The sequence below is a fragment of the Oncorhynchus mykiss genome, chromosome 1, assembly GCF_013265735.2.
Source record: "Oncorhynchus mykiss isolate Arlee chromosome 1, USDA_OmykA_1.1, whole genome shotgun sequence".
Taxonomy (NCBI): domain Eukaryota; kingdom Metazoa; phylum Chordata; class Actinopteri; order Salmoniformes; family Salmonidae; genus Oncorhynchus; species Oncorhynchus mykiss.
This window is the reverse complement of record NC_048565.1, coordinates 66214452-66230328: the sequence shown is the minus strand read 5'-3', so window position 1 is coordinate 66230328 and position 15877 is coordinate 66214452. Positions and strand designations below refer to the sequence as shown.

Sequence of the window (15877 nt, the reverse complement as noted above, 5' to 3'; positions counted from 1 at the left end):
AAATCCTGACATTCCTGTACATTGATGACTTTTTGCAAATCCAATCAGTTTTCCACGTTGATTCAACGTGATCACACTTTTTGTTGTTGTTGAAATGATGTGGAAACAACCTTGATTCAACCAGTTTGTGCCTAGTGGGTGTTTGTTCTCTCTCTCTTTCCCATTTCTCACTAGTTCCTGTTTGGTTTAGGGATGAAGCCACTTTAGCTACCAGTATACCTAGTCTGCCTCAGCGCTCTCTACGTTATCTGCTTAAGCTGGATCCCGTTCTATCCAACCTGCCCTCTCTTTTTCTCCCTTTCTCTTTGCTTCCCCGTCTCTCTACCCTTCCCTCTTCCATTCTCCCCTCCCTCCCCCTCCTCCCTATCTGGCTTATCCTCAGGTTAATGGTATGTCAGCCGGGTGTTTGAGATCTGTTTTTCTGGGACACAACAGGCCGTGAAGGCGCAGGCCGCGTGGGCGGGCGGTGTGTGTCTCTGTCTGCGTGCATGTGTGTGTGCATGCATCTGTGTGTTTGTGAGTGTGTGCGCCAACTGGAGGATGAGTCAGGTGATCCTATCTCTCCCAGTCAGCCTATCGGACAGACAGCTTCACGACCTCCGAGCAGCTTTTCCTTCAAGGCGGGGGTTCTCAAACGTTTTGGGGCCAGGGACCCCTTTTGTGATAGCAAATTCATCAGGGACCTCCTCATAATCAGAACAAAACTGGAGTGAGATATTTTTTGTGTGCACAAAATGATTTTTACTAAGACTTTACCATGACGTTGGCAGTCCATGGCCTGATGAACCAAGTCTCGAGCCCCGGGAAGGAACATTTAAAAGGCATGCCTCTTGGCATCGGAGAGATCATATTTCAGTTTTGAAGCAAATTTCCTGCAACTCTACACATTTTGCCATGAGGCAGTTGTGAAAACTTTGCAGTTTTATTTAAACCTTAAATCACAGACCATTATGAAAAACATTTGTATTTTTATTTTTAGGATTTCAAGTTTTGAGTGCGTAATAGGTGTGGACACCAATATATCCCTGTGAGCTTCCCAGGCCCATGTTGCCCAGGGTTAAGAACATACATTCTAGATTAATATTACATTGTATTGTCTTGTATTACACCCTTTAAACTTATTCCATGGATCCCTTGGCCAAAATTGGTTTAATCTGTTGTTGTTAGTAGTATTCATTTTTTTTTAAATAATTCAGATCTGGCTGCGTACCCCCTGCAGTCCCTCCGCAGACCCCACTTTGAGAAGCCCTGCTATAAGAATAGCCAACACAGACACAGCCCCATGTCCCTTGATGTTCAAAGACTGAGCGGCGCCTGTTTTGTTTGTGCCATTGTACACGCGTTTCAACCAGATTTTGGTTCAATTGTATGCTTTAATGTCTGTATAACAATGAGTCTTAACCTTGTGATGTGGAATGTTGTTTGAAGGTGTAGAGTTTAAACTGTGTTGCACTATCTGAATGTTTCTCCCTGTGTTGGTTTCAGGAGAGCTGATATGGGGGATAGATGAGACACTACTTCAGTTGGAGGAAGTGTTGCACCTGTACAGAAATGGATTTTACCTACAGAACAGCACACAGACGCACAGAGCAGGTACATATGCATGCAAACACAAATACATACATACAGTACACACTCATGTGCACGCATGCACATACATACCCACCCCCACCCGCATACACACACATGCACGCACACGCACAGCCAAACACGCATACACACTCTCATACCACAGCAAATCCAGTACATCATTCCTCTGTTCCCATGCATTCCTGTGTAAGATAACAGTCTAATGTAATTAAACCCAGCAGTGCATCCTACACACACACTGTGCTAGATATCAGCTCATACGGTAATATAGTTGCATAACTGGCTGGACTCCCCTGGGCTTTCTGTGTCCTGGACTACCCCTTTCAATTGGCTATATGTCTGGGCTACTGGCATTTATCCCCTCGACGGACACACTAATGCCTAAGTCTGGGGTTGGAACTGCCACATAACAGACTGGAGGGCCCGTGAAGATGGCCATATATGGACTGCCCTTAGAGGGGCTGGTGTGTGCGTGTGCGTGTGCGTGCGTGCGTGCGTGTGTGTGTGTATGCGTGCGTGTGTGCGTGTGTGTGCGTGCGTGTGTGTGTGTGTAGGTGAGTACGCCTAGAGGCCCAGGGGGGTGAAGTAAGGAGAGAAAGAGGGGTCTGATCAGATATGCTCCGGACAAATGGAATGAGATTAAAAAGATTCCACTTCATATAACGGGAGGGAACTCAGTGGGGGATGGGAGAGACGGACAGCTCTGGTAATCCCAGGGTGCATTTGGGGGGGGGAGGAGGTTAGACTGAGTGAGCTCTCCCTCTCTCCCGCTCAGTTCTCATCTACTGTATGTTCGGAATCTTTCCTTCTCTATCCTTTCACCTTTCTCCATTCCTCTATCTGGAGGAGGCAGTTTTCATTTTCTAATGTTGACTTGGTGTCCCTTGCTCTTCTTCATTTACTTTCACATGTTCTTTCTCTCTCCATTCCCTCGTGTCGAATCGCCTCCCTCCATTGGCAGTGTAAAGCAGATTCAGACAGTTGTTGACTGACGAGTGTTCGCAGCCCAAGGGCCCAACACAACTGGGTCTGCTTAGCTATTCACAAAGACACTGCTGCTCCAGTAGGCCTCTCACTCCCCAGTCCGCACCTTGAGCTCCTCTCTCACTGACACAGAACACTATTACTATAACTATTACACAGGAACACAGGCAGGGTTTTTCTCAGTGGCTACCCAGCTATCACATTTGGTTCCTTGGAAGTTGGGGGAACGTATGCTTTTGGTTTCACATTGGTTGTGGGAACAAAGCCATTAATTTACTGAATGGTAAAATTGAATATTTTTAAGACGTTCTGAGAACAGAAGTGACAATTTAGCCTTTTCTGGGAATGTTATTTTTTAGGTTGGCAGGAGGTTCTGAGAATGTTTTACTCTGGTTCCTTGAATGTTTTCCTGTGAGGGTTTATTAACACTGTGAAAACGTAATTATAGGTTATTTGGATGTTTTTTAATAACTTCCTTAAACTGAATGTTTCAATAAGATTTTTTTAAAACACTGCTAGCTTATTCTGAGTTAACTCTTTTGAACTCACAGATCGGACACATAGAAATTCATTTCCTTAAGCATCATGCAACACACATTTTTATATGGCATCAGTGAGATTCAAACCTATAATCTTCTGTTCTCTAGCCATGTAATTAGTCCACTGCACCACCAGGATGGAGCTAGCATGCCATGATGTTATGCTGTTCATTTTAGTCTATTCAAACAGACTACATTTCAAATTAAACAAGCGCTCATTAAGATCAGGTGTGGCCAACACATTTGAACACCCTTAACAAGATGGAGAAAGTATGTTTATGTTTTTAAATAACATGCATAGAACGTTTTCTGAAAGTTACTGATGTTTCCTTATGGTTTTTATGGACATTTGTATATTTTCTCAGAACGTGACTTTAAATAGAACTATGAGGAAACCCGTAGGAAACGTTATGCTGAAGTACTGACATTCCCACAGAAGAACGTTGCTTCTTAACGTTCTTGGAACAATTTGAGAGCATGACTTTGAATAGAACCATGAGGGAACCCGTAGGAAACGTTATGCTGAAGTACTGACATTCCCACAGAAGAACGTTGTTTCATAACATTCTCTGAACTATTTCAGAACATTCCCAATGCCAAACCAGTTGGAGAACATTCCTAGAACTTTTAGGAAACGTTCTGTTAAAGTAATGAAATACAGAGAAACTGAGAATGTTCCAAAGCCAAGCAACTATCCTGCACCATTCCCAGAAAGTTGTGGGAAGGTTGTATGTAGGGCTGTTGCGTTGACCGTATCACTGCTACACCTGAAGGCAATCAAATACTACGTGACCGTTTAGTCACGGTAATTAGGCTTCTCCAAACTCTGATGCTGCTGCTGGTCATTAGTAGCCTACCAAACTTGCCAACTGCCTGATACTCAGCACTCTCTAATCACTTTGACATCAATGCAAATGTAATTGGAAATCTAACCAAACACTTCATGAGAGGTCATGAGCTCATGTTGCGCAACATTTCTATAGGTTATGCAATTGCGCAAGAAAACAGTTGATGGCCTCTATTAAAAATAGGAGGATTCCATCAGCTTTCTATAGGCTAGGCCTACTATATTTATTTCTCAACTTTCCTAATATTAAGCACATTGCTTCTATTTACAACAGTAGTATAGCCTACCTGGCTGGCATGAAAATAAGCCACTGGGAAAAGCGTCCTCCATTCGCTATTTAAGTGCAGAGATGACATGTATTTTTTTCCCCTGCCCCTGTTTAGAAACAGGTGCATGATAATGGTCCATTCTAAATCTATTATTTAGTATATGTAAAGACAAGATTCATTCAAGAATAGTCTGATGGATGACAATATTAGCCTATCACTGAATGATGGCCAGCGTAAGGCAAGAAACAATGCCTTTTTTGTGTGACTTTATCGAATCATAGCCGCACACCTTATGAAGCCTAGACCATAGGCCTATACAGTATGTTTTGATAAGGTTTGTATCACAACTAAAGTGGACAAATAACTTCTTAAAATGAAGCACATTAATCTGCTTTACAAGGGGTGTAGATCCTAACTGGCATACATACGCAGCGTGTGAGTTTCAAGTTTGGGGAAGATCATTTTCACCTTAAAAATGCACCTTTATAATAAAAACATTACATGCATAATCACATTTGTAGTCACTTTTGATAATGGTGTTTTCACGCTAATAGCCTACTCCCTTGCGTTTGCGCTTATAATGTGAATAAATAGCCTAATAGTTTAGCATCATTTTAAGCTAAACGTTCTGATCTGTTGCGTCAGCCTCATTGCTTGAAAATGTTTTTTTGATGATAGTGGTTGTGTTAATTTGGGATCTATCGCATCCCACCACTGTCCCAGACTATGTTTGGAATATTTATTTCTCCCACAGAATAGAGTAGGTCAACCTTTGTACTGGGGGATAGTAGATTGACATAGGCTAGTGTTTTTGCTGTTCGTTAGGCCTACTCATCTTGTTGGCTGACGAAAAGTAAATGTGGACAGTTTTTCCAACATCTTCAATATGCACCTCGGAATTGGTTAAGGATGCGTGCAGTTGCGTTCCCGATGTGTCTGTCTTCACTTGTAGCCTGTGAGAAAGACCCGTAGCCATGTGAGTGAGAGGTGCTTCGGGGCATGCACTCAGGGAGAAGGGCTGCAAAAGGCATGGATTTTTTTAGGGTGCATTATGGCCACACAAAGGGGATGCCGCCGGGAAATTCTCAAAATGTGAATGAAAGACTGATGAAGTGTGTACAGCCTGCGCAAAAAACTAAGCAGAGCTCTTGCCTTTCAAGCGACTTTACTCAACCGAAAGGTTGCAAGTTCGAATCCCCGAGCTGACAAGGTACAAATCTGTCGTTCTGCCCCTGAACAGGCAGTTAACCCACTGTTCCTAGGCCGTCATTGAAAATAAGAATTTGTTCTTAACTGACTTGCCTAGTAAAATAAAGGTAAAAAAAAAAAAAAAAAAATCGTCATTAGAATCTCATCATGCAGCCTATGAAAAAACAAAACATATAGCCCAACGTTTGTATAACAACTAAAGTTACATTAATAACTCTAAATTAAGTATATTGGAATATCTATTTATTTTTTAACTGCTCAACACAGTAGCCACATGTGCGAATTCCCTCAAATCGTTTGGAGAAAATATCCTTTCCATTTTATTCAGCTTTGTTAAATTTTATTCTTCATACTATAAAATAATATAAAATAATGCCATGGAATTCTAAACAAATCTTGTCTGCTAAATGAGCCAGTGTAGCATATGGCATAACCAGATCAGGACCTAACATAAGGACAACTCACAGTATCTTATTCTGTTCTTCTGAAATATACTATATTTTCTTCATATCATGTTTCTTTAGATCTGTCTAAAATAAATAATGGATTTATTGTGAAGGTGTAGACTATATTACATGGATTTATTAGACTAAAATGTAGATGTTCCAAAGGTCTGCATCAGTGGCTTGAGGTGGAAGCCAGGAGATGCTAAATGTGCATAAGTTAATTAACGGTCAATTACCATGAGACTGACAGTTATTTGCTTGACAATCACCAGCTGATTAAATTTTGTGACCGCCACAGCCCTAGTTGTATGCAAACTAACCATAGGACAACCACGCTCTCACCAAGCTCTAAGAAACATATGGTTCTCAGAACGTTATGTGTTTGCTGGGGAAGTGTTCGCCCATGCAGGGCTTCCCTGTGGAATGTGGCCTTGCATCATGTGATTTTTCTGCAATTACACACATGGACATGCCTACTTCCTTGCGCCCTCCTTCCCTTCATTCCTCCATCCCTCCCCTTCCCTCTCCCTGTCATGCCATTCCTGGAGCTATTAAGTCCTGCATTTGCAGAAAGTGAGAGCTACGTTAAGCATTTAAATATGGCCATAAAGTGTCCAATAGTTGTAGTTATTGATTGTCTGCTGCCACGCATGCAGGGGGGCCAGCTTGTGTGTGTGTGTGTGTGTGTGTGTGTGTGTGTGTGTGTGTGTGTGTGTGTGTGTGTGTGTGTGTGTGTGTGTGTGCGTGCGTGCGTGCGTGTGTGTGTGTGCATATGTGTACCTCCACATAATAAATCGCGGACAGGTGTGCCTGGAGAGAAATACTCTCCTTTCCCCCCTCCCTCCATTTAAAGGCCATCTTTCTTCCTCCTCTTCAAACAGGCATGTAAACCCTCCCTGTAAATCACCAGGACTACTCCTGGTCCAGCCAGGCATGACACTTAAAAAAAAAGAGAAGTACAGAAACATAGTAGGTAACGGAGAGAGAAAGTAAAAGAAAGAGAAAGCTGGACTCAATGATTCATGCTTCATAGGCTGGGAGGCTTTTAAAGGAGCGGGGGGACTTGCTTTGAGCTGCCCTTCTCATTAGGCCCATTGTCACAGTCCTGTGAAGCTTAGTTAAACCCACAGAAGATAGGAAAAGTGGATCCTGATTGTGTAGAGGAAGTACAGATGCTCAAACTGCTTCATGTACAGCATGAATGCTGTCTCAGTTAAAATCACAACTTATAGGTTATTGAAATAATGATTTATTTGCTGATTCATGGAGCCATACTAACCAGTACATACATACATTCATTATCATACACATACCGTGCCTTCGGGAAAGTATTCAAACCCCTTGACTTGTTTCACATTTTGTTACGTTACAGCTTTATTGTAAATTGGATTATATTGTTTTTTTCCCCCTCATCAATCTACACACAATACCCCAAAATGACAAAGCACACAGTTAAAAAATATTTTTCCTCATTTATTAAACATACATTTAAAAAAAAAAAATCACATTTACATAAGTATTCAGACCCTTTACTCAGTACTTTGTTCAAGCACCTTCGGCAGCGATTACAGCCTCGAGTCTTCTTGGGTATGATGCTACAAGATTGGCACACCTGTATTTGGGTAGTTTCTCTCATTCGTCTTTACAGATCCTCTCAAGCTCTGTTAGGTTGGATGAGGAGTATTGATGCACAGATATTTTCAGGTCTCTACAGAAATGTTCGATCGGGTTCAAGTTCGGGTCACACAAACACATTCAGAACCTTGTCTCCTGCGTTGTCTTGGCTGTGTGTTTAGGGTCATTGTCCTGTTGGTAGGTGAACCTTCGCCCCAGTCTTAGGTCCTGAGCGCTCTGGAGCATGTTTTCCTCAAGGATCTCTCTGTACTTTGCTCCTTTCATCTTTCCCTCAATCCTGACTAGTCTCTCAGTCCCTGCCACTGAAAAATACCACCACAGCATGATGCTGCCACCGCCATGCATCACCGTAGGGATGGTGCCAGGTTTCCTCCAGACGTGACTCTTGGCATTCAGGCCAGAGAGTTCCATCTTGGCTTCATCTGACCAGATAATCTTGTTTCTCATGGTCTGAGAGTCTTTAGGTGCCTTTTAGCAAACTCCCAAGCGGGCTGTCATGTGCCTTTTACTGAGGAGTGGCTTCTGTCTGGTCACTCTACAATAAAGGCCTGATTGGTGGAGTGCTGCAGAGATGGCTGTCCTTCTGGAAGGTTCTCTAGAGTTCTTTCAGAGTGACCATCGGGTTCTTGGTCACCTCCCTGAGGTCAGCTCTAGGAAGAGTCTTGGTGGTTCCAAACTTGTTCCATTTATGAATGATGGCCACTGTGTTCTTGGGAACTTCAATGCTGCAGAAATGTTTTGTTACCCATCCCCAGATCTGTGCCTCGAGACATTCCTGACCCGGAGCGCTACAGACAATTACTTCGACCTCATAGGTTGGTTTTTGCTCTGACATGCACTGTCGACTGTGGGACCTTATATAGACAGGTGTGTGCCTTTCCAAATCGTGTTAAATCAATTGAATTTACCACAGATGGACTCCAATCAAGTTGTAGAAACATCTCAAGGATGATCAATGGAAACAGGATGCACCTGAGCTCAATTTCGAGTCTCAAAGCAAAGTGTCTGAATACTTATGTAAATGAGGTATTTCTGTTATTTATTTTAATACATTTGCAAAAATTTCTAAAAACCTGTTTTCCCTTTGTCATTATGGGGTATTGTGTGTAGATTGATGAACATTTTTGAATATTTAATCAATTTTAGAATAAGGCTGTAACGTAACAAAATGTGGAAAAAGTCAGGGGGTCTGAATACTTCCCCAAGGCACTGTACATACATGCACAAGCATGCAAGCACACACATACAAGCACACACAGACGCACACACACACGCACACATGCACTCACACACATATGCACGTGCACGTGCACACACACACACACACACACACACACACACACACACACACACACACACACACACACACACACACACACACACACACACACACACACACACACACACACACACATGGCTATCCTGCTGACTGGACTGTGTAGAGTGTGGTTTCTATCCATTAGAACCACAGTGTAATCATAGCCATTTGGGATGAGACAGAGGAAAACCTCACTATTAGCATCCTAAGACCAGCATAGCAATGGCCTGTAATCATAGTCAGTGATGTTTCTAACCACTAGAAAAAGTAGCATAGAACAATTGTGTTTTATTTTACTTAACTTCGTGAGAATGACAATTGCCACACATCAATCAAGCTACATATGCAGGATCTTAATTTGATCACCCTGTCGCAGGAGAACTTTCAGGGAATTTAAAACTCGTTGTGTATTTGACGTTTAAAAAGGCTTCTGAAGACTTGATTTTCCCTCACAAAAAATGTATCAGCCCCTACAAAAATGTCCATTAATATAATCCACATATTAATTCACATTTACTGTTGCTGCAGGATTATTTTCCTGCTGTAGAAAACACTAAAATCCAGAGCATGACCGTGTTATGTGCATATTCCAAAGTATCATATACATTGTTGAAGTCTGATCATTCAAACTACTTACTGATACTTGTATACGGTTAGTTGCATCTAAGTTGCAAAGACTGTTCCACAGGTAGCCATGCACTCAATAGGATCTTTTCCATCTCAGATCCAGCTAACCATGTCTGGTCGGGCTTAATCAGTAATGTACTCTGGTTTGTACAGTATGTCTATGTAGTTATTGTTCCACGTGAGAACACTCTGAGAAATAAGACTTGCTCTACTGAGCATAAAACCCAGGACACTAAAACAGGTTATTCATTATAGAGAAAAAGACTTTGAATTTGTACAACATACAGCTATTAACAGTTGGCTACCAGCAGTAGTTTGATATGGGGCAAAGGAAAACTATTTAATTCTATTGACTTTACTGTTCATTTGTTTCCTATTTTAGATTGATGTTTTTGCTTTTATTTATTGTTCGTCGACAAACGTACAGTTGAAGTCGGAAGTTTACCTACACTAAGGTTGGGAGTCATTAAAACTCATTTTTCAACCACTCCACAAATTTCTTGTTAGCAAACTATAGTTTTGGCAAGTCGGTTAGGACATCTACTTCATGCATGACAAGAGTCATTTTTCCAACAATTGTTTACAGACAGATTCTTTCACTTATAATTAATTCACTGTATCACAATTCCAGTGGGTCAGAAGTTTACATACACTAAGTTGACTGTGCCTTTAAACAGCTTGGAAAATAACAGAAAATTATGTCATGGCTTTAGAAGCTTCTGATAGGCTAATTGATATCAATTGAGTCAATTGGAGGTGTACCTGTGGATGTATTTCAAGGCCTACCGTCAAACTCAGTGCCTCTTTGCTTGACATCATGGGAAAATCTAAAGAAATCAACCAAGACCTAAAAAAAAAATTTGTAGACCTCCACAAGTCTGGTTCATCCTTGGGAGCAATTTCCAAATGCCTGAAGGTACCACGTTCATCTGTAAAAACAATAGTACGCAAGTATAAACATCATGGTACCACCCAGCCGTCATACTGCTCAGGAAGGAGACGTGTTCTGTCTCCTAGAGATGAACGTACTTTGGTGCGAAAAGTACAAATCAATCCCAGAACAACAGCAAAGGACCTTGTGAAGATTCTGGAGGAAACAGGTACAAAAGTAAAACGAGTCCTATATCGACACAACCTGAAAGGCCGCTCAGCAAGGAAGAAGACACTGCTCCAAAACCACCATTTAAAAGCCAGACTACGGTTTGCAACTGCACATGGGGACAAAGATCTTACTTTTTGGAGAAATGTCCTCTGGTCTGATGAAACAAAAATAGAACTGTTGGCCATAATGACCAGCATTATGATTGGAGTAAAAAAGGGGGATGCTTGCAAGCCAAAGAACACCATCCAACCGTGAAGCACAGGGGTGGCAGCGTCATGTTGTGGGGGTGCTTTGCTGCAGGAGGTACTGGTGCGCTTCACAAAATAGATGGCTTCATGAGGAAGGAAAATTATGTGGATATATTGAAGCAACATCTCAAGACATCAGTCAGGAAGTTAAAGCTTGGTTGCAAATGGGTCTTCCAAATGGACAATAACCCCCCCACCACACTTCCAAAGATGTGGCAAAATGGCTTAAGGACAACAAAGTCAAGGTATTGGAGTGGCCATCACAAAGCCCTGACCTCAAACCTATAGAACATTTGTGGGCAGAACTGAAAAAGCATGTCCGAGCAAGGAGGCCTACAAACCTGACTCGGTTACACCAGCTCTGTCAGGAGGTGTGGGCCAACATTCACCCAACTTATTGTGAGAAGCTTGTGGAAGGCTATCCGAAATGTTGGACCCAAGTTAAACAATTTAAAGGCAATGCTACCAAATACTAATTGAGTGTATGTGAACTTATGACCCACTGGGAATGTGATGAAAGAAATAAAAGCTGAAATAAATCATTCTCTCTACAATTATTCTGACATTTCACATTCTTAAAATAAAGTGGTGATCCTAACTGACCTAAGGCAGTGAACTTTTACTCTGATTAAATGTCAGGAATTGTGAAAAATTGAGTTTAAATGTATTTGGCTAAGGTGTATGTGAACTTCTGACTTCATCTGTATATTGTTAGTGGATCCTCAGGGGAACTCTGAATCTGGTTAAAACAGTCTTGATCTTTTTTCATTCACTCTATTATACAATTTGATGAAAGTTATGTTACTATATTGCCATGGTAAATGTACATTGAAATTGCAACTTAGGTCTGTCTACACATGTATTACTTCAAAATGTAATCCCATTTGATTTGTATGTTTTAAATCAATCGCCCTTTTCTATTTTCGGGATCCTGAGTAACGCAGCGGTCTAAGGCACTGCATAGCAGTGATAGAGGCATCACTACAGACCCGGGTTCGATCCCGGGCTGTATCACAACCGGCCGTGATCAGGAGTCCCATAGGTCGGTGCACAATTGGCCGAGTGTTCTTAACTTACTTGCCTAATTAAATAAAGGTTAAAAAATATATATACAGTATATATAATAATATTTTAAAGTGGTCCCGTTTAAGATTTAGGATTAGAATGATAAAAACAGAGAAGACAAATAGAAAGAATTTGAGAGGTATTCTAGTGTGGTCCTCATTCCTGGGCCCTTCAGACCACTCTCCCTTTATCTCTCTCTCCCCCCTTTCTCTCTTCTGCTCTCTCTGTCACTCCTGAGTTCAGTTTGCCCAGGGTCGTGGTTGCCGTGGCAACCATTGTAGAAAAGTGGCCTTTACAATGTGTGTCAGACAGTTAGTGGGGCAAAGGGAGGGTGAGATAGGAAAAGGGGAGGGTGAGTGTGTGTGTGCCGTGTCTGTGTGTGTGTGTGTGGGGGGGGGGGGGGGGGGGGGGGGGGGGGGGGGGGGGGGGGGGGGGGGGGGGGGGGTGAGAGGGGGGGTGGCGTCGAGGATCACAGAAGACATGTCAGCCTCTCACTCCCCAATTGCTCCATTGCACTCCCTCTGACAGACAGACAAAACAGAGCCCCCACGCTCACACAATGACCTACCTCATTACACGCGTGCAGGACCCTCAGTGCATCTACACCCTGCCAGTGACAGACACACACACACACACACACACACACACACACACACACACACACACACACACACACACACACACACACACACACACACACACAAACACACACACACGCACACCCTTCCTTGCTAACTAAATTCCTTCTCCGCTCCAGACTATAAGCGTGTAGTGGATGCCTCTATTCCCGGGGAGAACTACCGCTGCTGGCCATCCTATCAGCACGATGGATGTCTGCTGTCAGTCTACAGCATCACAGAGGCTATTGGTGTATGTGAGAGCCACGCCCAGTGCCGAGCATTTGTACTGACCAATCAGACAACCTGGACAGGTAAGAGTTAAATGAATGTGTTCACGCTACAGTGTTATCATTGTATTGTACACACACACACACACACACACACACACACACACACACACACACACACACACACACACACACACACTTAATTGGAGCGCAGTCTGAAGGGGGCACATCAGCATGGCAATCACTAATCGTTATTGAACCAGGCCAGCACTTTCATGTTCATTCTCTTCACTCTTCATCCTCTCCTCCCCTGTCATACAGTATATCTCTCACCGCATCTCTGGCATTGTACGATTGTCATCGCATTCATGCAATTAACCAACCATACATTGTAAAAGGGAAGCACGTGCTAGGGTACATTCCATTCATTTAACATAAAGTCTTCAACTTTACGGTCTCTCCTACTTTTCTACTTTTTATTCACGTTTACTTTTTTTCTTCTTCTCTGTCTACAGGTCACCAGCTTGTATTCTTCAAGACAGGCCCTGCCAGTCTAAACTCTGCCAAAGGACAGGTCACCTACGTCAGAGTGGGCAGCTGAACCAAAGGAGAGGGAGGAGACTTAACTACCAAACCTTCCTCTGATTGGCTAACCTGATCCTGGGGCATGCCCTCACAGAATAGTGAGCCACCCCATTGGATGGGTCGGGCAGAGGGAGTGTAAGATGGATCCTAGACCACGCCCTCCAGTGTGAACTTCCACGGGCCATAAAGAAGGCTAACCCAAACCAGCTCCTGCTGAAGTGCAATAATAACTCAAGGAGAACATTTATCGTAACATAGATGTTGATGATCTGTCCTCCATTCAATGCTTAAACGTGACTATTTTTCGGGTTGTGCAGATTTTTAGCTCAGGGTATGCTGAGGTTACCCTCCTAGCTAAGAGGGGTGAGAATGTACCCCTGTGGTCAAATGCCCCTCCTGTGCCCCCTAAACTACCTTCACATATCTGGTCAAAAGGATCTCCTTCTGGTACTGTAGAGTGTTTAATCATCATTCTGTGAAGGTTTCGAGGCGGCCTCAGTACGAACCATCAGCCAACCATCGAACCATAGGAAAGGTACTCAACAAACACATTCCAGAAAAACTTCCAAATTAGTGTTGGGTTCAATCTGTATCGCTGAAGGTCAGTGCTATAGCGTGATTTACATGGAAAGGCCGTGTTCCCGCGTGAGCGGAGATTGCATTCCCGGTAAAGGCTGCGTATGTCGGCTCAATCGGAAATTACCTTTACATTTTAGCGATACAGACTGAATCGAGCCCTAGGACTTGTTCAATAGTGCGTCTCCATGCCATGTTCAGGCTTTATTCTAAGGTTCAGGCTTTATTCTAAGGTTCAGGCTTTATTCTAAGGTTCAGGCTTTATTCTAAGGTTCAGGCTTTAACAAAGGTATTGGCAAAGGACGGATGTTCCAGTGTTACTGTGACGTCTTAGTCAGTGAATAAGCTCTTGTTTTTTTTTTATTCTCCGACGTCTCTCTCTCTCTCTATTTCCTTTCCCTTCCTCGGTCTTGTGTTAGATCCACAGCACTTTCGATTAAGTCAAACAGGGGTTCTCTATGCTTTCAAAAAGCAACTCAATAAGCGATCGATTTCCACGTCTTGGTGGCTGAAGAATCTGTTCTTATAGAACAGGGGATTGTAACAGCTGAGTTATCAGATCAAATATCTTTTATTTCAATCCTATGTTGATGAACACAAAGGCATTGTTCTCGTATGGAAAAATCATGGACTTGTTTGGAATATTGTGTCATTGTTGATTTTGCATGTTGACCAAATGTAATGTAGTGTAGTGACCTCCTTGAGAGGGTCACTTTTTTGATCATTTTGTATTTATTGAGGACAGTGTGTGTTGGCTCCTGTCCCACTCCTGGGTCGCGTTCATTAGGCACCAAACGGAAGAAAAGGGACTAAAACAGGAAGGGATTACCCAAACTTGTCCAAAATAAATTCTAATTTTCGTTTTCTGTTGCAAAACGCTTTGCAATGGTTTGCCCTAATGAATATGACCCTGGGTTTAGAGCAAACACAGCAGGAAGTAATCTCCATCTATTCTAATTTCCTAAGGAAATGTGACATGAACCTTTAGATAAATAATCAGACAAGTATCAAAGAGCTCTTGCTTTCAGTGAAAGCAGAACATTGTGAATTTTTTTAACCAAAAGTGAATTCTACAAAAGCTTTAACACTGTGTGGGCTGTTCATTGATGTATATAATGATGACAATGATGAGATGGCTATTTTTATATGGAAAAATACAAAACTTGTATAAGACATTTGTGTGTGTGTGTGTGTGTGTGTGTGTGTGTGTGTGTGTGTGTGTCTCTCTCTCTCTCTCTCTCTCTCTCTCTCTCTCTCTCTCTCTCTCTCTCTCTCTGTGTGTGTGTGTGTGTCTCTCTCTCTCTCTCTCTCTGTGTGTGTCTGTGATTATTTGAGTTACAGATCTTTTTATTTCATTACAGAAAAACCCTATGTAGTATATACAGTGCATTTGGAAAACATTTTGTCATGTTACATTCTTATCTTAAATTGATTAAATATATTTCCCCCTCATCAATCTACACACAATACCCCACAATGAAAAAGCAAAAACTTGTTTTTTTTTATGTTAGCAAAGTTATAAATAAATGGAAAACTGAAATACCTTATTTACAGTATTCAGACCCTTTGCTATGAGACTCGAAATTGAGCTCAGGTGCATCCTGTTTCCATTGATCATCCTTGAGATGTTTCTACAACTTGATTGGAGTCCACCTGTGGTAAATTCAATTGATTGGACACAATTTGGAAAGGCACACACCTGTCTATATAAGGTCCCACAGTTGACAGTGCATGTCAGAGCAAAAACCAACCCATGAGGTCAAAGTAATTGTCCGTAGAGCTCCAAGACAGGCTTGTGTCGAAGCACAGAACTGGGGAAGGGTACCAAAACATTTCTGCAACATTGAAGGTCCCCAAGAACAGAGTGGCCTCCATCATTCTTGAATGGAAGAAGTTTGGAACCACCAAGACTCTTCCTAGAGCTGGCTGCCCGGCCAAACTGAGCAATCGGGGAAGAAGGGCCTTGGTCAGGGAGATGACCAAGAACCCG

General features: G+C 42.4%; 1 protein-coding gene across 1 annotated transcript in view; it reads left to right on the top strand.

The window, feature by feature from the left end:
* The window catches only part of pkdcca (protein kinase domain containing, cytoplasmic a), a 35454-nt gene extending 20394 nt beyond the window's left edge, over nt 1-15060 (top strand). The window contains exons 5-7 of the mRNA XM_021608363.2: nt 1486-1593; nt 12637-12810; nt 13242-15060. Of these exons, the coding sequence (XP_021464038.2) occupies nt 1486-1593; nt 12637-12810; nt 13242-13327 (368 nt within the window). The 3' untranslated portion in view covers nt 13328-15060. The remainder of the gene's footprint in view (nt 1-1485; nt 1594-12636; nt 12811-13241) is intronic.
* The last annotated feature ends 817 nt before the right edge of the window (nt 15061-15877 follow it).